The 21,351-nt window shown below is 41.3% G+C and overlaps 2 protein-coding genes across 13 annotated transcripts in view; one reads left to right on the top strand and one right to left on the bottom strand.

Annotated features, from left to right (window-relative positions):
• armc2 (armadillo repeat containing 2) overlaps positions 1 to 8,296 on the top strand; it is a 132,632-nt gene extending 124,336 nt beyond the window's left edge. For both annotated transcript variants that reach the window (XM_078212370.1, XM_078212369.1), the window contains 3 exons: positions 1,104 to 1,236; positions 5,737 to 5,897; positions 7,682 to 8,296. In XM_078212370.1, the coding sequence (XP_078068496.1) occupies positions 1,104 to 1,236; positions 5,737 to 5,897; positions 7,682 to 7,854 (467 nt within the window). In that variant the 3' untranslated portion in view covers positions 7,855 to 8,296. The remainder of the gene's footprint in view (positions 1 to 1,103; positions 1,237 to 5,736; positions 5,898 to 7,681) is intronic.
• Positions 8,297 to 15,969: 7,673 nt separating this feature from the next.
• The window catches only part of sesn1 (sestrin 1), an 87,695-nt gene continuing 82,313 nt past the window's right edge, over positions 15,970 to 21,351 (bottom strand). For 4 of the 11 annotated variants that reach the window (XM_078212371.1, XM_078212375.1, XM_078212378.1 and 1 more), the window contains exons 6-10: positions 21,162 to 21,312; positions 20,501 to 20,616; positions 19,537 to 19,727; positions 19,311 to 19,455; positions 15,970 to 17,404 (exon numbers count right to left, since the gene is read on the bottom strand). In XM_078212371.1, coding sequence (XP_078068497.1) covers positions 17,318 to 17,404; positions 19,311 to 19,455; positions 19,537 to 19,727; positions 20,501 to 20,616; positions 21,162 to 21,312 — 690 coding nt within the window. In that variant the 3' untranslated portion in view covers positions 15,970 to 17,317. The remainder of the gene's footprint in view (positions 17,405 to 19,310; positions 19,456 to 19,536; positions 19,728 to 20,500; positions 20,617 to 21,161; positions 21,313 to 21,351) is intronic. The other 7 variants (XM_078212373.1, XM_078212377.1, XM_078212382.1 and 4 more) reach the window with 3 other exon arrangements.

The raw sequence follows: 21,351 nt of genomic DNA, 5'->3' as shown, positions 1-21,351 counted from the left end.
AGCATTTATTGCCCATTGGTAGTTACCCTCGAGAAAGTGGTGGTGAGTTGCCTTCTTGAACCGACTGCTGTTAAGGAGCGAGTTCCAGGATCCAGCAGTGAAGGAACGGTGATATATTTCCAAGTCAGGATGGCGAATGACTTGGAGGGGAACCTTCAGGTGGTGCTGTTCCCAGGTATCTGCTGCCCTTGTCATGATCATGGGTTTGGAAGGTGCTGCCTAAGGAACCTTGGTGAGTTCCTGCCACGCATCTTGTAGATGGTACACATGGCTGCCATTATGCACTGGTGGTGGAGAGAGTGAACTGCCTGATAGGATGTTGCAAACAGATTCAAGTGTCTTTCAGAAGAGAAATGAGCTGGATCAAAATCCTGGAAATGCTTCCCAGCAATACTGTAGCTATACTGCATGGAGTGCAACTGTTCAAGGAGACTTAGTAGCACCTTATCAAGGGAAATTAGGATGGGCAATAAATGCTAGCCTTGTCAGTGATGCTCACATACCAAGAATGAATAATAAAACAAACTTGAAGGAGAGAAAAATATTGAAGGAATTTGGTGAACAAATCATGGAATGGGGACCAACTGGATTTTCAAAAGAGCTAGCACAGACATGGTGAGCTCAAGGGTCACCTTCTGTGCTGTACTATACAGTGGTTCAATTATTCAATTAAAAAGTGATTCATTGAATATGGCTGTGCTGGAAACATAATAAAGTACATGTAGAACTTATACAATTATATACTTAGAGAAATAGTTGTTTGCTGGTACAGAACTTGAGTATTATTGAAAAAAGGTAACTTGTTGAAGCTTCGTCTTGCACTCATCACAACAATTCCGAGAATACCAATGTCAGGGAATACAGCACTGTTATTGTTTCCCCTGACGTAGGTATTCTTGCAATTGTCCTGATGAGTGCAAGATGGAAAGCTTCACCAAAATGTCTTTTTCCAGCAACACTGATATAACTTAAATACGTCTAGGACTGCAAGTTCTTTCCTTTTTTCTAATTTTGGCTTCTGAGGAGTTTTCTTCACTGTCTGACATTAATAGCTACTTCAAGAAGAAATATGTTTACTAAAATTATTCTTTTCTTCTCCACAGTGGATAAATTTATGATCACGCTATTGGATGCCAAGCACCAAGATGTCTGTTTTGCTGCTTGTGGAGTCCTTATAAATCTTACTGTTGATAAAAGCAAACGGCCCATTCTGAAACAGGATGGAGGGATAAAAAAGTAAGCATAAAACTCTACATTTTGCATTGCAATTAACTAATATTCCAAAAAAGTACTTCTTTATTCGCAGGGATTTTTAACACTTGGCTTATAACTTTGTATTTTTAGTTGATTACTCAACTTGGTTTGGTTTAGATAAATTGGAGAGTGACAAGGTGGTATAGTGATGGTTAGCACTGCTGCCTCATAGCTCCAGGGTTCAATTTCGGCCTTGGGTGACTGTGTGAAGTTTGCACATTCTTCCCTTGTCTGCGTGGGTTTCCTCTGGATGCTCCAGTTTCCTCTCAGAGTCCAAAGATGTGCTGGTTGGGTGGATTGGGCCATGCTAAATTCCCCTTTAGTGTCCCAAGATGTGTAGGTTAGATGGGATTAGCCATGGGAAGTATGTGGGGTTTACAGGGAGAGGGCAGGGCAGAGGGCCTGGGTAAGATAGTCTGTCAGAGAGTCGGTGCAGACTCGATGGGCCAAATAGCTTCCTCCGCATTGTAGGGATTCTATGAATACAAATTAACTACTTAGTTGTGTCTTACCTGTGAGCTAAGTTGAAGCATTGCAGTTGAAGCTCCACAGAGGGCTCCATCTACAACCATTGCTTCAGGGGAAAATCCACAGAAGCCTCTGAGAAACGGCGTAACTATGCCAATGATTGGGAAATTCAACTCCATTTACTCTGTAGTTGAATTTTAAGGAATGTGGGCCATGAATTCTCCAGTCTGCTGGTGGGAGGCTGGCTAATTCAGCTATTTCCTTGAAGGTTGTGCAGGTCTCCCACCGGAGAGACAGCAGAAGACCAAATAAGCCCTGTGGAATCTCATCACCTTGATCTTTTTATGAAGAAAGCATGTTTATTTTTTTATTTGCCACTTTTGTTTTCTTGAAGATACTGGGACTCCCTCAGCTGATCCCATTAAAATTTGACTTGCCTGCCACTGCTAGGTGCATCTAGAATGCTCACCCACTGGGAGTTACAATTTGTTTTAGCACAGTTGCAGCTTGCAGTTATGGGAAGGTTGGGAGGTGGGAGGTTTTGGTAAAGGCATGGTGGCTTCCTCCTCACACCCCCATATTTTATTACATTGTTCCCTGAATCCACCCCCTCATATAAGCATTTAATTAATAAAAAACACTTGCATGTTTTTCAGGACTTTGAAATCCCAGCCTAGATACCCAAAGCCCAGACCTGTCCTTGACAGGGCCTGCTGGTGAAATTCCGGGTCTCTCTCTCATGTGCCAGAAACACAGAATTGGGCATCTATGAGTTTTCCCATTCCTGCGCCAATAAGCTTTTTAAGCACTCACCTCACTCACCTGAGGAAGGAGCAGCGCTCTGAAAGCTCGTGATTCCAAATAAACCTGTTGGACTTTAACCTGGTGTTGTGAAACTTCTCACTGCGCCCACCCCAGTCCAACGCTGGCATCTCCACATCATTTTAAGGATTAGAGAGATGATATCTTGGAGGGGGCATCAAATGAAGCTTTGTGGGTGGAGCTTAGGAATAAAAAAAGGGGCAGCCACATTGTTAGGTGTTTATTATAGACCCCCAGATAGTCAGAGAAATATTGAGAAGCAAATACGTGCTCAGTTTGTGGAGATGTGTAAAAACAATAACAATAGGGTTATTATATTAGGTGATTTCAACTTTCCCAACATTAACTGGGATATACATAGCGTTAAGGGCTTGAAAGGAGTAGATTTCTTGAAATGTGTACAGGAGAACTTTTTAAATCAATACGTGGAGGGTCCAACAAAGGACGGAGCTGTGCTGGACCTAATCCTGGGGAATGAAGCCGGACAGGTGGTTGAGGTGACAGGGGGGAACATTTTAGTGATAGCGATCACAACATGGTACAACTTAAGCATATTATGGACAAGGAAATAGACAAGCTGCAAAAAAAAAGTTTTGGATTGGGGAGAGCAGATTTTAGTAAAATAAGACAGGATCTGGTCAAGATAGACTGAGAACAGCTACTAATGGGAAAATCTACAGAAATGGATTGGGGGGCGTTCAGAAGGGAAATGGAGAGGGTGCAAGCCCAGCATGTTCCCTCTAGGGTGATAGGTACGAATAACAAGCCCAGAAAACCATGGGTGACCAGAGATATTCAGGATACAATGAGAAGGAAAAGAAAGGTTTTAAAAAGTACAAGGGGAGCAAATCAGTGGAGGCATTAGTGAGGTATAGAAAGTGCAGGGTGAAGCTTAAGAAAGCAATTAGGAAAGCAAAGAGGGGATATGAGAAAGCTCTGGCTGGTAAAAGTAGGGAAAATGCCAAGATATTCTATAAGTATATCAATGGGAAGAGGATAACCAGGGAAAGAGTGGGACCCATTAGGGACCAAGAAGGCAATCTGTGGATGGAGCCAGAGGGCACTGGTAGAGTGTTGAATGAATACTTCACATCTGTCTTCACACAAGAGAATGAGGATGATGGTGTGGAATTCAGGAAGAGAAACTGAGAGGTTCTTGAGAAAATTGACATAGGGAAGGGAAAAGTATTGGAGGTGTTGGCAGCCTTAAAAGTGGATAAATATCCAGGTCCAGATGAATTGTGTTCTAGGCTGCTGTGCGAGGCAAGGGAGGAGATTACAGGGGCTCTGACCCAAATTTTCGATTCCTCTCTGGCCATGGGGAAGGTAATTCCTTAGCCATTTCGTACATTGAACCACTTTACTGTTCCAAGAACCTTTGTTGCGATGACTTTCTTCTCCCCAGGGGATTTGGGTTTGTCTGGCTGTTGCTGCTGTTGTTGCTCGGGTTGCTGCTCTGTCTCGGCCTCGCTCATGGTGTTGGCAGGCTGCGGGTGATGGTACAGTCGGGCTGCTCTCAGCTGGGGGCTCCTGCGCTCTGTCCGCTCGCTCTCTCCCTCGCCAAACGACTGGAGAACAGCAAATGTGGTTCCGCTATTTAAGAAGGGTTGTAGAGAGCCAGGGAACTACAGACCAGTGAGTCTCACATCAGTGTTACGGAAACTATTAGAGAAATTTCTGAAGGAGAGCATCTATCTCCACTTGGAGAGGCAAAGCTTGATCAGGGATAGTCAGCATGGCTTCGTCAGAGGAAGGTCATGCCTAACAAATTTGATTGAATTTTTTGAGGAGGTGACCAGGTGTGTAGATGAGGGTAGTGCAGTCGATGTAATTCATGTGGATTTCAGCAAAGCCTTTGACAAAGTCCCACATGGGAGACTTGTAAAGAAGGTAAATTCACATGGGATACTGGGTAATTTGATAAAGTGGATTCAAAATTGGCTCAGTTGTAGGAGACAGAGGGTGATGACAGAAGGCTGCTTTAGTGACTGGAAGCCAGTGACCAGTGGCGTACCACGGGGATCTGTGTTGGGCCCCCTATTATTCGTTATTAATATAAATGACATTGATGACTATGTGGGGGCTAGGATTAGTAATTTTGTGGATGACAAAGATTGGACGGGTGGTTAACAGTGAGGTGGAGTGTCTTGGGCTACAAGGAATGGTCAAATGGGCAGATACATGGCACATGGAATTTAACCCTGAAAAATGTGAGGTGATACACTTTGGAAGGAGTAATTTGACAAGGAAGGATTCAATGAATGGTAGGACACTAGGAAGTTCTGTGGAACAAGGGGATCTCTGAAAGCGGAAGGGCATGTTAGTAGGGTGGTGAAAAAGCGATATGGGATACTTACTTTTATCAGTCAAGGCATAGATTACAAAAGCAGGGAAGTCATGTTGGAGTTGTATCGAACGTTTGGTGAGGACACAGCTGGAGCACTGTGTGCAGTTCTGGTCACCACATTATTGGAAGGATATGATTGCGCTGGAGAGGATGCAGAGGAGAGTCACCAGGATGCTGCCTGGGTTGGAACATTTAAGTTATGAAAAGAAGTTGCATAGACTTGGTTTGTTTTCGTTGGAGCCGAGAAGACTGAGGGGCGATCTGTTTGAGGTGTACAAGATTGAGAGACATGGACAGAGTGGATAAGGAGCAGCAGTTGAAGGGTCAGTCACGAGGGGGCATAGGTGCAAGGTGAGGTGCAGGGAGTTTAGGAGGGGTTTAAGGAAAAGAATTCTTTTACCCAGAGGGTGGTGATGGTCTGGAATGCGCTGCCTGGGAGTGAAGTAGGGGGGTTGCCTCACATCCTTTAAAAGGTACCTGGATGAGTACTTGGCACATCATAACATTCAGGGCCTTGGGCCAAGCGTTGGCAGATGGGATTGGGTGGGAGTTCAGGTGTTTCTAATGTATCGGTGCAGTCCTGATGGGCTGAAGGGCCTCTTCTGCACCGTATGATTCTATGTCCTATCTCTGGTGAGGTCCTGCAGAAATCAGGGCATTAGCCCATGCTGGACCTAATTTCAAACCCTTCAGCATACCCCTGTCAGGGCCTTAACAGGGCTGCAGCAAAAGGACCACAGACGTTTCACCACCATCTGTTTGCAAATGTCAAGAGTAAGCTAACTACTGATTCAAAAGGTATAAGATGATTTTTGTTTGAATGTGCTGTATTTTGTTGATTCTAGGTTAATTGACTGCTTGCGAGACTTTGGGCCCACAGACTGGCAATTGGCCAGCCTGGTTTGCAAAACTCTTTGGAACTATAGTGAAAAAATAACCAATGCTGTGTCGTGCTTTGGAGAAGAAGAGACTACAGAACTACTGGAACTCCTTCCTGTGTATTTAGGTATGAACAGAATATCCTCTTTGCCTGTGATAATTTTTCTTGAATGTTCTCTTACAAAATATCCAGTCAAATTGATGTTATAAGAAAGCTGGTCTCTCTTACTATCCTCTTTCCTGGGCACTGTCCAGAGGACCCAAGTTTTGTGTTCAATTGCTTTCTTTTTAAAAGCCCAGAATGAATCAGGACAGAATTAACTAATTGCTGCAGATTGCGTCAGCAACCTATTCATTGTCAGCTGATCAGTGAAGTAAGTCATCCTGGGGAGTTTGGGGTCTACTCTGATTCTGATATAATCTGTCACAAAGACACACCACTGCCCTATATGTATTTATTTAGCACATTTAACATAGTAAAATGTCCCAAGATGCTTCACAGGAACATTATCAACCACAATTTGACACTTCAGGAGATATTAGAGCCAGTGACCAAAAGTGTGGTCATAGAGAGGGTGTTAGAGAGTGTCTTAAAGGAGGAATATAAGGGATGCAAAGAGTTTGGCTAAGGAACAAAGGGAATTCTAGAGCTTGGGACCTCAGAGGGTATATAGGTGGAGTGGAAATGGTTGAGAGCTTCATGTTTTTAGGTGTCCAGATCACCAACAACCTGTCCTGGTCCCTCCATGCCGGCGCTATATTTAAGAAAGCCCACCAACGCCTCTACTTTCTCAGGAGACTAAGGAAATTTGACATGTCAGCTACGACTCTCACCAACTTTTACAGATGCACTATAGAAAGCATTCTTTCTGGTTATATCACAGCTTGGTATGACTCCTGCTCTGTCCAAGATCGCAAAAAACTACGAAGGGTCGTGAACGAAGCCCAGTCCATCACGCAAACCAGCCTCCCATCTGTTGACTCCATCTGCACTTCCTGCTGCCTCAGAAAAGCAGCCACCGTAATCAATGATCCCACGCACCAGACATTCTGTCTTCCACCTTCTTTCATCAGGAAAAGGATACAAAAGTCTGAGGACCAACTGACTCAAGAACAGCTTCTTCCCTGCTGTTGTCAGATCTCTGAATGGACCTATCTCATATTAAGTTGATCTTTCTCTACACCCTAGCTATGACTGTAACACTACATTCTGCACTATTTTTCTTCCCTATATACGGTATGCTTTGTCTGTAAAGTGCACAAGAAGCAATTCTATTCACTGATATAAGTGAAAATATGGGATTTGGAATTTTAAAATCAAGGTGTCAGGGGTCATCAAACACAGCAGGGGGAGGGGGAGGGGGAGGGGGGGGTGGATTCTCCCATCCCGCTGTGCTGCTTTTGTAGTACATCAGGCTGGGAGAATCGAGTGGAGGCCATTTCATGGGTTCCCTGCTGGGCACCACGGCTTCTGCGCGTCTCCTGCAGCAATTAGCATGGAGCTTTATACATTATGTAAATACAGATTATAATCCTTTACATATCATTAGCAGGCCCAGGACTGAAGTCTCTGGGTCCACTAGCCTCTACCCCAACCTGGCCAGGAGTGGTTCACTCCAGCGGGGTTTAGTATATGCTTTTTTCTGATTGTTGATGTGGAACTACAAAGTGAAACATCCTTGCCATCTTTCTTTCTCCTTTTGCCACACTGCCTCAGGAGCTCGAGTGTGAAAATCAGCCAAACTTGTCAGTAACATTGATTTTATAGTTCAGTGAGGTGCAATCACATCACAAAAGCACTGGTTATTTAAATTTATTTTGATAAACGAGACCATATATCAATTTTGATTTAAATATTTATCTTTTGTTTTGTTTTACTTAAGAGTTGACATTTTTCCTCTTGTGTTTTAGATGAGGAAATTGTATTGGATTTTGACAGCAATGGTTTTGATGAGGATCTGATAGAACATCACAAAGTGTGCTGGGAATCTGAGTTTGTACCTGTGGGCCGGCAGCTACTACATCGGATTCAGTGTCATCACAGTCACCTCGAACCTCTCCCACTCTCTCCACTGCAGGATTGATTCGCTTCGAAAGATTCATTCTAATATCTGTTCCGCAGGGGAAAACAAAAGTTGATTTCTGACCTGTTTGATCCACTTGACCTAAAATTCTGAATGTTGAAATCTTCGGCACTAACAGATGACCATTGAATGCCACACATCACAATAGAAACGCTTGTTTTGGATTTGACCTGATAGTTTAGTTTATGGACAACAAAATCAGTGCTTTGAAAGAATATTGTTTAACCATTTTTGGACTTGTGGCACTTTTCATAATTAACCAACCAGTTTGTAGAGTCTGGTGTTTAGCCTTTGCAAATGGTTTTGTTTGTATTAATGTACAGTGTAAGATACAGTAATGATCTGATCTCTAATAATTGTTTGGAAAACTTTAAATATATTTTTGTACATTGAGTAGTTTTAATTTTGAGTTCATAAAGTTTGTGACATTTTGATTTAATATAATAAATAAAATTAAAAATAAAGTGTCACTGTGTTTCATTGCTTTACAGGTAAGAGAATGTAATAAAAGTTCCAAATTTATGCCCCCATGACAAGAGATTCCCAGACCAGTGAATAATACTGACATAGCAAGCCATCTTAGTAGAGAAATATAGAATCACAGACCTTGGCAGTACAGAAGGTCAGACAGCCCAACACTTTGCTAGTTTTCTGAAATGCTATCTTCTCAATTTTCTTCCCTCTAACCTATAATAATTTTACTTTTAAAAGTAATCATGGATCTGTGTTCCAGGAATTTCTAGCAACTTCCAGTTCCCAATGCATCAATAAATTCTTCCTATTTTCATACTTTGTTGTTTTGACGGTGTTTTGCTGACTAACTAGTACAAAAATGATCCTTTCCTTTATCAAAATTCTTAACCCATGAATGTACCCAAAATCGGGAGGGCACGTGGTAAAACAAAGTGGCAAACTACATACATACATAGAAACTGCATACATAGAAAACAGGTTTAAGCAAAAATAATTCTCAAAAGAGGGATAGGTGACAAGCTTTGTGCAAAAGCTGCTAACAGAGCAGCAGGTCAGTGGAAAAATAGGCTATGAATAAATGTGACAGCAATTGTGAAACCTCTTCTACTTGCATTAGGAAACTATGGACTATAAAAGTGGTATTAAATTATTTTACATCACCTTTGAAAGAGACTGTGGCATAGTTGAAATGGACTTTTTTCTCATGGACTGGAAAGGCTGAAATACTAATATTCAAAAACAAGACAATAGAACTGGGGGCAGGAGTAAGTAATTCAGCCCCTCGAGCCTGCTCCGCCATTCAGTATGATCATGGCTCATCTCATCTCAGCCTCAACTCCACTTTCCTGCCCATTCTCCATAACCCTTCAACCCATTGCTAAATAAAAATCTCTCTCCTCAAATGTACTCAATGTCCCCGAATCCACCTCATTTTGAGGAAATGAATTCCAGATTCACGACCCTTTGAGAGAAGTAATTTCTCGTCTGTTTGAAATCTGCCACCCCTTATCCTAAAACTATGACTTCTTGTTCTAGATTGCCCCACATCTGCTTCACGTCTACTTTGTCAATACCTTTTATCAGGTTATATACCTCAATTAGATCTCCGCTCATCCTACTAAACTCAGAGTATGGGCCTAAACTGCTCAATCTCTCTTCATAAGACAAACCCCATATGGTTAGTAAGTTTGCAGATGACAGTAAGATTGGTGGCATGGTGGACAGTGAAGGTTATCTCAGATTGCAATGGGCTCTTGATCAATTGGGCCAGTGGGCTGACGAATGGCAGATGGAGTTTAATTTAGATAAATGCGAGGTGATGCATTTTGGTAGATCGAACCAAGACAGGACTTACTCAGTTAATGGTAGGACTTTGGGGAGAGTTATAGAACAGAGAGATCGAGGGGTACATGTTCATAGCTCCTTGAAAGTGGAGTCACAGGTGGACAGAGTGGTGAAGGCGGCATTCAGCATGCTTGGTTTCATTGGTCAGAACATTGAATACAGGAGTTGGGACTTCTTGTTGAAGTTGTACAAGACATTGGTAAGGACACACTTGGAATACTGTGTGCAGTTCTGGTCACCCTATTATAGAAAGGATATTAAACTAGAAAGAATGCAGAAAAGATTTACTAGGATGCTACCAGGACTTGATGGTTTGAGTTATAAAGAGAGGCTGAATAGACTGGGACTTTTTTCTCTAGTGCGTAGGAGGCTTGAGGTGATCTTTTAGAGGTCTATAAAATAATGAGGGGCATAGATCAGTTAGATAGTCAATATCTTTTCTCAAAGGTAGGGGAGTCTAAAACTAGAGGGCATAGGTTTAAGTTGAGAGGGAAGAGGTACAAAAGGGTCCAGAGGGACAATTTTTTCACAGAGGGTGGCGAGTGTCTAGAACAAGCTGCCAGAGGTAGTAGTAGAGGTGGGTACAATTTTGCCTTTTAAAAAGCCTTTAGACACACGAGTAAGATGGGATTATGGGCCAAACGTGGGCAATTGGGACTAGCTTAGTCATTGAAAAAAAGGATGGTATGGACAAGTTGGTCTAAAGAGCCTATTTCCATGCTGTAAATCTTTATGACTTTATGATCTGGAATTAATCTAGTCAACCTCCTCTGAACTGCCTCTAATGCTACTACATTCTTCCTTAAACATGGGGACCAAAACTGCACACACTATTCCAGGTGCAGTCTCACTAATGCCTTGTGTAGTTATTGCAACATTTCCTTACTTTTGTACTCTATTCCCTTAGCTATAAATGCCAAAATTCCATTTGCTTTCCTTATTACCTGCTTACTGGTTTTCTGTGACTTGTACACAAGGACACTGAAGCACCCTGAAGTCATTCTCCATTTAGATAATGAGTTCCATTTTTCTGACCAAAATGGATAACCTCACACTTATCCACATTAAAGTCCTATCTGCCACATTTTGGCTCACTCAACCTATCGGTATCCATTTGTAAATTTTAATTCCTCTTTGCAACTTACTATCCCACCTATTTTAGTGTCATTTGTAAATTTGACTATCCCTGCATCCAAGTCATTGATATAATTTGTAAATAGCTGGGCCCTGAGGACTGAACCCTGTGTCACCCCATTAGTTACATCTTGCCAACCAGAAAAAGACCCATTTATCCTGACTCTCTCCCTTCTGTCAGATAGCAAGTCTTCTATCCAAGCTAATAAATTACCCCTAACCTCATGTGATCTTACCTGTGTATTAATCTTCTGTACAGCACCTTATCAAACATCTTCCAGAAGTCCAGATATACTACATCTACAGTATCATTATCCACTTGGCTCATCATACCTTTGAAGAACTCTAGCAAATTAGTTAAACATGATTTGCCCTTCATAAAACTATGCTGACTCTGATGGATTGCTTTTTGACTTTCCAAATGTCCTGTTATTAGTCACACTTGAGAAATTGTAGCCCCATTAGCCTGACTTTAAAGTTGCTAGGATCATTAGATATTCTGTATGACGGCCTGGACAGAGAGGGGGCTATTAGAGATCCAACATAGTTTCTGGAATGAGGGTTATGCCTCACCAACCTGGTTAAAGTTTCTTGTGAAGGTTACTGGATTGCTGAATGAAGGTGGGGAGGCTATGGCCTAGTGGTATTATCGCTAGATTATTAATCTAGAAACTCAGATAATGTTCTGGGGCCCCAGGTTCGAATCCTGCCACAGCAGATGGTGGAAATTGAATTCAATAAAAAAAATATCTGGAATTAAAAATTTACTGATGACCATGAAACCATTGTCGGAAAAACCCATTTGATTCACAAATGTCCTTTAGGGAAAGAAATCTGCTGTCCTTACATGGTCTGACCTACATGTGACTCCAGAACCACAGGAATGTGGTTGACTCTCAACTACCCTTGGGCAACTATGGATGGCAATAAATGCTGGCCAGCCAGTGATGCCCTTGTCCCACGAGTGAATAAAAAGGTAGCCCAGTCAAAACAATATTGTTGGATTTTCAAAATCCCCACAATAATCTAAATTATAAAAAGCTGTGTGATTGGAGGGCAGAGACACTGAAGATGAACAAACTAATTTTAGTTGTTAGTTTTTTTTAATGTCAGAAAGGACGTGCAGCTGCTCCTCAGGAAGCAGCTGCAATTTGAAGAGTTCACTATTCTGCGAAATACTTTGCCTGACTGGCTTTCTGATAGCTGTAGTACCAAAACTTTTATACCTTTTTTTGGAAATGCACCTTGGATACATTTCCTACTTTGTGCACTTCCCAGCCCGTGATGTGTCTCATTTGCTGTAAGCAGAGACATGTGCCATTTTGTAAAGTTATCAACGTGACTAAAATTGTGAAGAAAACCCATAAAAAGTTTCATTTGGAATACTGAAGTCGGGATGTGACTTTTTTGGTGACACTAGCACCTGTTAACATTATCACAATCACTTCGACAACTGTTGTGATTTGACGCACATGCACCTTTACGGGCTCACATCCTAAACTGTCAATCACCACCACCTCGACGCAGGATGTATTAGTACCATGGCTTGTACTCAGGCTGTGGAGATGCCAGCGTTGGACTGGGGTAAGCACAGTAAGAAGTCTCACAACACCAGGTTAAAGTCCAACAGGTTTATTTGGTAGTAAATACCATAAGCTTTCAGAGCACAGCTCCTTCGTCAGATGGAGTGTATATCTGTTCTCCAACAGTGCACAGACACAGAAATCAAGTTACAGAATACTAATTAGAATGCAAATCTCTACAGCCAGCCAGGTCTTAAAGGTACAGATAATGTGGGTGGAGGGAGCATTCAACACAGGTCACATGAGGACGGCCTAAACCGGGATGTTGGATTTATGTCACATTATCAGTAACCCCCACAGCTTGCCTCCTGGGCTTGTAGAATTTCACTAGCTGTTCTGTCTGGAGACAATACACATCTCTTTAACGTGTGTTGAATGCTCCCTCCACCCACATTATCTGTACCTTTAAGACCTGGCTGGCTGTAGAGATTTGCATTCTAATTAGTATTCTGTAATTTGATTTCTGTGTCTGTGCACTGTTGGAGAACAGATATCCACTCCATCTGACGAAGGAGCTGTGCTCCGAAAGCTTATGGTATTTGCTACCAAATAAACCTGTTGGACTTTAACCTGGTGTTGTGAGACTTCTTACTGTTGTACTCAGGCCACAGCAGGAGTCAGATATGTTCACTTAGTCTCCTAGTTAAAGTTTTACCTTCAAATAAAGAACTCATTATTGTTTCACCAATCCTTGTTGTGATTGGTACGTTTACGTCAAACAGAAGAACTTAATGCTCAAAGGCAAACCCGGAAGATTAAGGACATGTGGGAAGAGAAAGCCCAATAATATGCTGATCATTGTGATATGCAGCATTTTTTGAAGCCACCAGGGTCCATCTTTAGATGGAGGTCAAATTCACAAAATAACCTGTCAAGGATGTTTCTTTTAAGGATGGCAATGCCATCTGTCAAAGCTGAAAAGAAAATTTTCAACAACTCCTCAACCGTGAATCCAAGACAGCTGGTATTCTCCAGGCTATCCCCCAGTACCTTGTGGTAGAGTTTATGGGTGAACCACTATCGATGGGAGAGTGCAGCAAGCAACCAAACAGACGAAAAGCAACAAAGCGTTACAGCCCTCTTGGTATTCCAGCTGAGGTCTTCAAAGCTGGTAGGCTTTTGCTCACATCTAGACCCTATGCACCACTCCTACAGAGTTGAAGGAAAAATAAATTCCCCCCCCAACTCCCCCCTTTCAGAAGTGACAATTATCTTCAATAAGGGAGATAAATCATGGGGAAACTATCGAGACATTTCCCTCTAGTCCATAGAGGGAAAATCTCGACATGCATCCTGCTGAATCACTCATTTCCTTTGGCTGAGACACAATGTGGTTTTAGACCTTTCAGAGGATCCTCCAAAATGGTGTTTTTGTGTTTAAATAAATCTAAGAAAAATGTTGAGAACAACACCAGGAACAATCATTATAATCACTGACTCAGTAAATCAGGAGGCTCTGTGCACTTGTACTTCAACGATTTGTTTGTCCAAGAAGCTACATCACAATACAATCGTTTCATGATATGACCGAGTGGGAAATCTGAAATCGACACATTCAAAATTCAGAGACAAACAAAGCTAGATGATAGTCCACAATCTACCTGACAGTTGTTATTCACCTCATTAAAGATCAACTGCCCCTTCGTATCAGTTTTAAGTACCACCTACTAATTTCAAGCACCTCCATGCCAAAACTAAACTGACCACCATAGATATACATGATCAACAAACTTGTGGATGATTGCAGTCAGTGTCCACTGCACCAGATTTGCAAGTTACTCTTGATCTCTTCAATTCTGCATAAAAGAAACTCAGCTTGTGCCTGAATGCCCAAAGCAAAGCTCATATTAACCCACAGCCAAATATTCCACCTGCCATCCATGTTACAGAAAAGACTCCCTGGAACATGTTGAGCACTTCCCTTACCTTAGCAGCCACCTCCCAAAAGGTCACCATTAACAAAGAGATCCAACATCAGATCAGCTGTGCCAGCACAGTTTTCTGCAAACTACCGCAGTGAGTGCTTGACAACGAAGACCACCTCATGTCAGAAGTCCTAGTGTATACAGCAGCTGTTGGCATCACATTCCTGTACTGCAGTGAGACCGAGACTGTTTCAGTGACACAAGTGCGTGAGAAATTCCAACAACAATGATGCCACCACACCTCTGGATTCAATGGGACGAACGCAAACCAACAAATGCAAGTGTCCTTGAAGCCAGTTCCGCAAGCATTCAGGCAAAACCTTTGTAAAACTAACCTTGATGGACTGGGCAGTGTGCCTGGGTGGCCAAAAAAGCATCTTCCCACGAGGTCCTGTTTTCTCAACTCAAATGGTAAACATTTCAGGGAGGACACTAACCCTTCTTGAAGCACAGCAGCATTAATGTTGATGACTGTTCAAAACAGCAACAACTTATCCATCAAGCTGCATCACACTTTGAGTCGCAACATCCTAATCAGAGCAGTGGCAGAGAAGAAAGCAAATCCAGCATTCCAGATCCAACCAACTCATGGCACATCTTGCCTCATGTGTCCAAACATCTGTGGGTCGAGAATCAGCCTGTTCAGTCACATGGCAGAAACTCACGACCCAGAGTAAACATCACCCTCAAATTCAGAGAGAGCAAATGATGACTATCTTAATACTTTCGCTCTTCTACAATGCTGAAGTAAATCTGGGATGGTGACCAAAGAGTTTAGTATTCATTTTTCATTCTATCCTGTAGTATCAGTGGATCATCACCAGCACAGACAATGGGCTGAATGGCCTTCTCTTATGCCATAAATTTATTTGATGCCTTACTTGTAAAGGGCTTTGGTCAGCTCCCATCTGAAGTACTGAATTCATTAAGGTGATTTAGTTGATCATAAAGCATTTTCCACACAATGGGTTATGAAATGGACTCCCTCAAAGGTTGTGGATGCAGTGTCAGGTGAAATTTTGAAGATTGGTAGATTTTTGTTAGTTAAGGAAATCAAGGGATCAGGAACAAAGTTAGGGAGATAGAGTTTATGGATCAGAGACAAAGGCAGGTACCATGGAGTCCTTACAGTGCAGGAAGCAGCCATTTGACCCATCAAGTCTGCACCAACTCTCCGAAAGAGCATCTTACCCAGGCAAAGGATGAGAAGACCATGCACTCTGCATATAGATTATGTAACTCTATTTAGTCAAGTTCTCAGCAGCAGTGGGGAGGAACTTCACATGGCAGTTTCATACAGCTGGTAGAAGAAGCTTCAGGCTGCGATAGTGCAGTGAAAATATATAGAGAATATTCCCCAATGTGGTCTTTGATCGGCAGTTGGAGAATCTTTGGCCAACAACAATCATTAAGGGTTTTCAGCCCAAATCATTTCACTTCCTAGGTTTACCTCTTCCAGAGATGAGGAGAGAACATTCGCAGAACCTCAAAATCCTCCTATTTGAATTCATGCACAGCCATATTCCCATGCTTCTAGAGGGCAACTTTCACTGTTTATCAACTACATTTTCATAATTATCAGTGTATACACCTATGCGGAGGTGAAAACATGTTTCTTGTTTTATATAATGACTTCCCAGACTTTATAATTCCACTGGGATTTTCAAGAAAGAGTATTTATTCCGAGTGCAATTCTCCACAATCCAAAATAACTTTACACAGTTCAAATTGAGAGAACGCAATGCATCTGTTAAATATTAACAGCAATAATATTTTGGTACTTTACTGAAACAGACATGTTGTCAACAAATTTGATTTCATTCATTTGAAATGTCAATGACGACATTTATTTTTTTTAAAAACAAGTTTAATATTTTGTATTACAACCACTAAGTTGATGAAAAACCTATGAAAACACAAAAGACTTCATGCTGATACTCTGAATCAAGTACTGGTCATCAGTAAACAAAACATTTCCAGCTTTGTTAGATAAGCTGTTAATGGTTAAAATATCACATTAAAAAAACAATTAGGAGTTTGTGCTGTAATTCTGAAGACTGTTGTTCGGTCATCGAGAATCATGCTTCCAGACAAAGCTACTCATAAACAGAAAACTTTCACAATGCCAGAGGGCAACTGAACCTTCTTACTCAAATAGCAATAGCTATAACATAACAAGATGCTGCAATAGAAAACATGCACAACGCATTACAGTGTGTGAGTTTTGCAAGGAAGACAGAGAAACTCAAAAGTACAGTTCTTGTCTCAAGACAATACTTTGGGTAAAACAAAATTGTATCACTACTTCACCAATTTCCGAAACGAAATGTAAAAAAAAAAATCACACTGCATTGTTTTACAGCAGAAATACAAGTTTCAGAAATACTTGCATATTCCGAAAGTTATACAGAGATGTGTTAGAATTCTAACAATTATAAATGTCAGTATTGTCTCACAAACTGCGACTCGTCACTGGAGTTTGTCACAGTGCAGGCTCAGGTAGCTGCAGTATTCAGTTTGATAGTCTTAGCTCAAAACTTAGGCAGCCAGTGATCGCAGCAATCCACTGGCAGGAATAGCAGCACCATCAACTTCCAACTATAAAAAAGACTCTTGAGGCACAAAACTTCCAGACCCCAATTATTATTATTTTTAACTCCTCCAACTCCAGTTACCTACAGCAACCACACATTATAACCTAGCCTAAAAAGACAAGAGCTTATAGCTTGTTGCATCGTTGCAAGACATTGAAAGTGTTAGAAATTACTTTGTGTTGTCAGAACACATACAGGTGATCGCATACTCAGGTTGCACATTGGTTCTTCACAGTCTTCCATTCTAATCCTTCTGTGAAAGGTCCAGAGCCACAGTGCACCAAGAGGTAACACTTTTCTCATGATGTATGTTATGGCACAATGGAATTTATGGGTAATTGCCTACTTTGGTTCAAATGAACTGGCAGTTCCTCCAATGAGAATGGATGCTTAGGAAAGTGCAGGCTTTTCATGTCAGGTATCGTGTAATGGCCGTCAAAGCATAAAGGAGTTCTGCCTGCATTCGAGCTTCCATAAGAAGCAAATTCACATGAATCTAGAGGAAGGAAATGCATGTTTTAAAGACAAACTCCACATTAAAAATTAAAACTGAAAGAAAAAAAATGTATTTCCATATCAACATAGAAATCATAGAAACCTTACAGTACAGAAAGAGGCCATTCGGCCCATCGAGTCTGCACTGACCACAATCCCACCCAGGCCCTACCCCCATATCCCTACATATTTTACCCACTAATCCCTCTAACCTACGCATCTCAGGACACTAAGGGGCAATTTTAGCATGGCCAATCAACCTAACCCGCACATCTTTGGACTGTGGGAGGAAACCGGAGCACCCAGAGGAAACTCACGCAGACACAAGGAGAATGTGCAAACTCCACACAGACAGTGACCCAAGCCGGGAATCGAACCCAGGTCCCTGGAGCTGTGAAGCAGCAGTGCTAACTACTGTGCTACCGTGCCGCCCATTGCCATTCATTTCAATGGGGTATTTCCTTTTACACTGAGACTTCTGCACTGTAGGGATTCTATGATTCTAGAACTCAGGGTAACAGCCAAGACCCATAATGGAGAACAAAATCAATTCAATAGAAAGTAAGGCAGTAACATTTAAGGTGACACCAAATCTGGGTTTTTAAAACTGAATCGAGGAGGAAGGAAAGTCTGAGGGACACATCCAACTCGATCATTTTCACATGCTAGGAAAATTATAGTTCCAATGATAAACAATAAGTTTAAGGTTTTCTATTCCTTCCCATTCCAAAACTATTTTTTTTTCCCCTTCCATCAAGGGTTCCACACACCAATTGTCTTCTGATACCATAATCAATTAGGCTCTTATATTTTTTTCAACATTTCAAAGCTTAGCTGTTATGAACCTTGACATCTCAAGATCACGAGTGCTGGAGAAATGCAATGTTTTTTTTACATGAAGTTTGAAAGTCTGTCAGCAGGCCACTTGACTACAAAGGCATCGAGGTAGAATGCAAAAATGTCCGCACTAGAGATCCAGATGCAGAGATCCTTGCATAATAAACTGGAGTGAGCGCGCCAAGAAAATTTCTCATCCCTAACCTAGAGACAATGAGGCCAACTGTAGCACTCTAACCTTACCGGATCCGAGTGAAAAGATACCACACAATCAGTAGGTGTTATCAGATTCCAGAGGTAAAGCAGTGCGCTAGCCAATTGTAATACCTAGATATTCTCATAACTTAGACATTTATAGATATTGTCTGGAAATGTTAAACCAACTTGAAAGGCATATTGTATACCATTATCATAAACATAGTGTTTAAATTTCAGAAAGAAACAGGAAATACCAATCTGATGGCTTTAGACATTGGGAAGTGAATTTGGAAGGTCCTAACTGACATCAGTATTATGAAAATAACTACAATACTCAAATTAAAAGACTACTTTTTCAGGGGAGGCTTTAAGGGTAGATTGTATTAACAAGTAAACCGCAGGACTATCTAAATTAACGTTGCTCTTCTCAGACTGAACCAACGTGTTGAGAAAATGTGTATTGCAACAGGATCAGATCACATCACTTATAATCCAATGGGTGAAAGAACTTGGAAATCCATAGAATCTCAACAGTGCAGAAGGCGGCCATTTGGCCCATCAAATCTGAACTGACTTGGAAGAGCATCTTACCCAGGTCCAACCCCCCATCCTATTCCTGTAACCCTGCACATTTTTGGACACTAATGGGCAATTTAACATGACCAATCTACCTAACCTGCATGTCTTTGGAGCATGGGAGGAAACCGGAGCACCCGGAGGAAAAGTGCAAACTCCACACAGACCCCAAAGCTGAAAATGAACCCTGGTCCCTGGTGCTGTGAGGTAGTAGTGCTAACCACTGTGCCACCTATAAAAGTAAATAGTCTGGGTAAGAAATAATCAATTTCCACCTTAGTACAAGCCCTTCATACCTTCTCAGAGTGTTTGAATTGTCTCCAGAAGCTGTCATACATTCTTTTTGTAGTCTTCACTGGACAGCAGACCATAGTTTTTATGTAAGTCTTAAAGTTCCGATCCAACAGTTGATTAACTTCACCATAGTCATAATCATCATACCTGTCACAAATAAATTGTGAAGATTAATTACATGGAATCATTTACTATGTTAGAACTATACACAAATTTTCATAAACTGACCTTATTCCAAACATGCAATGGATGTAGTTCCAAATGGCCCGTCTGAGCATTGAGGTATCAACATCTTTATGCATCGCCATAGTGTTGTAAGTCAGGTTGTAAACAATCTGAAACTTTTCATCCAACAGCTGCCCGACATCTGGATAAAGACGATTAACTAAGGAATAACCATGATCTTCCCAGGTATAATCCTGTGCAAAGATTGAAATATAACAGATTTGCAATTAACATTTTAGCAATTTCATGAATAAATACAAGACAGCAAGAAATTTATGGCAGAACATTTAGAGGCCAGGTCTATTGGCTTAACCAATAGCAACACTATAACCTAGCACCCACTGTGAATGGTGAATATCAGATTACCACAAATTTGATATTGGAATAAGATGACATTTGTCCCCCTGCTAAATCAGTTGGTGATCTGCCTAGAGTATTCTAACAACAGACTCGTGATCTGAAAGTCGAGAATGTCAGCCCATCTCACATTAGTGTTAATAAATATGTCACCCAACATATCCCAGCAGCACCATTCTTCTGTGCAACATTCATCATAATCATAAGCAGCACCGCAACACACCAGTGCATCTATGGCTACTCCCTGCCATTCGGCTCATCAATCAACAATATGAAGCCATACAATACTTGCAATTTGATTATCTTAGATGATTCCTATGGACTGTTTATTATTAATACTCTGAACAGTCCCTTACATCTGGGAATAAGAAAAAAAATCACTCAGGAGGTTTGAAGTTGTTCTAATATAGACTGATTTTTTTTCTACCCCGTCTTTAGGAGAAAAGTCCATGAGGGAGAAAGAGGGAATAAACTAGATTTAGTTCAGCAGCTCACTCCAATTATGTGACTAGATTAAGAAATCATGGACATAGGCCCACATCCTAAAACTCTTGCAGCAAAACAAACTGGCACATCATAGAGCAGACGGAGAACAAGTTTAGAATTTTACCTGAGCTCGAAACGTGGGCACATTTTGTTTGCCCTGTCTGGGAAATTCTTTGTAACCATAGCTTGGATCTTCAAAATGACGAGAAACCTCCCTTGTATCCACTGATTCTTCATCTTCTGGAGTAGAAACAAAAAGCAGAGACTGATGCGGCCATTCAATTGTCATGGAATTCACTTCCCCAGTTAGCATTACAGACCCTCACTACCCCAAAGTTTAGAATCAAACTTCATTTATGAATGGATCCTATAGTGTAGACAATGGAGTTTCACAGAACAGCAAAAAGTTTTTTTTAAAAAGTATTATATACATCTCAGGCAGTATACTCCAAAGTGCTTTTCATTTAAGACCTGCCCTTCAATGAAATGGGAGAGACAAGAACTCGCTTCGCCAAATGCACAGAGAAACTAGAAATTTGGAAGTTAAACACCGTTTGTGGAGTTTTATAGATAAGATTTGGGATTCCACATAGCCCACTGATGTTATTTTGGATATAGCTGCTCCAAATATCTATATCTAGTGCATATACATGTTTTCTCATTAACATTTCTACATGCAAACTGTTACTGTGTATAGAGTAAAATCATCAGTACCATGGGATTAATTATAAACACTATTTAAAATAAGGTGACCACAAATCACCACGGACATTACTGATTCTCACCTGTTGGTGCTACATAGAGACTCTCTGCCTTTTCTCTCTCAAATCGTGTTGCCATTTCCTCTTGGCTTGCCTCTTCCTCATCCCTACATTCTTGCAGCTGTTTCATTTTTTCCATCAGAGCTTCCACCTCACAAATAGTTTCTGTGCCCTGCTAAAGATAAACATGTCCACTGTATTCAAAAAAAGATTG

The sequence above is a fragment of the Mustelus asterias genome, chromosome 5 (assembly GCF_964213995.1).
Source record: "Mustelus asterias chromosome 5, sMusAst1.hap1.1, whole genome shotgun sequence".
NCBI classification, from domain to species: Eukaryota; Metazoa; Chordata; class Chondrichthyes; order Carcharhiniformes; family Triakidae; genus Mustelus; species Mustelus asterias.
Note: the sequence above shows the minus strand (reverse complement) of the source record. Positions and strands in the feature narration are given on the sequence as shown.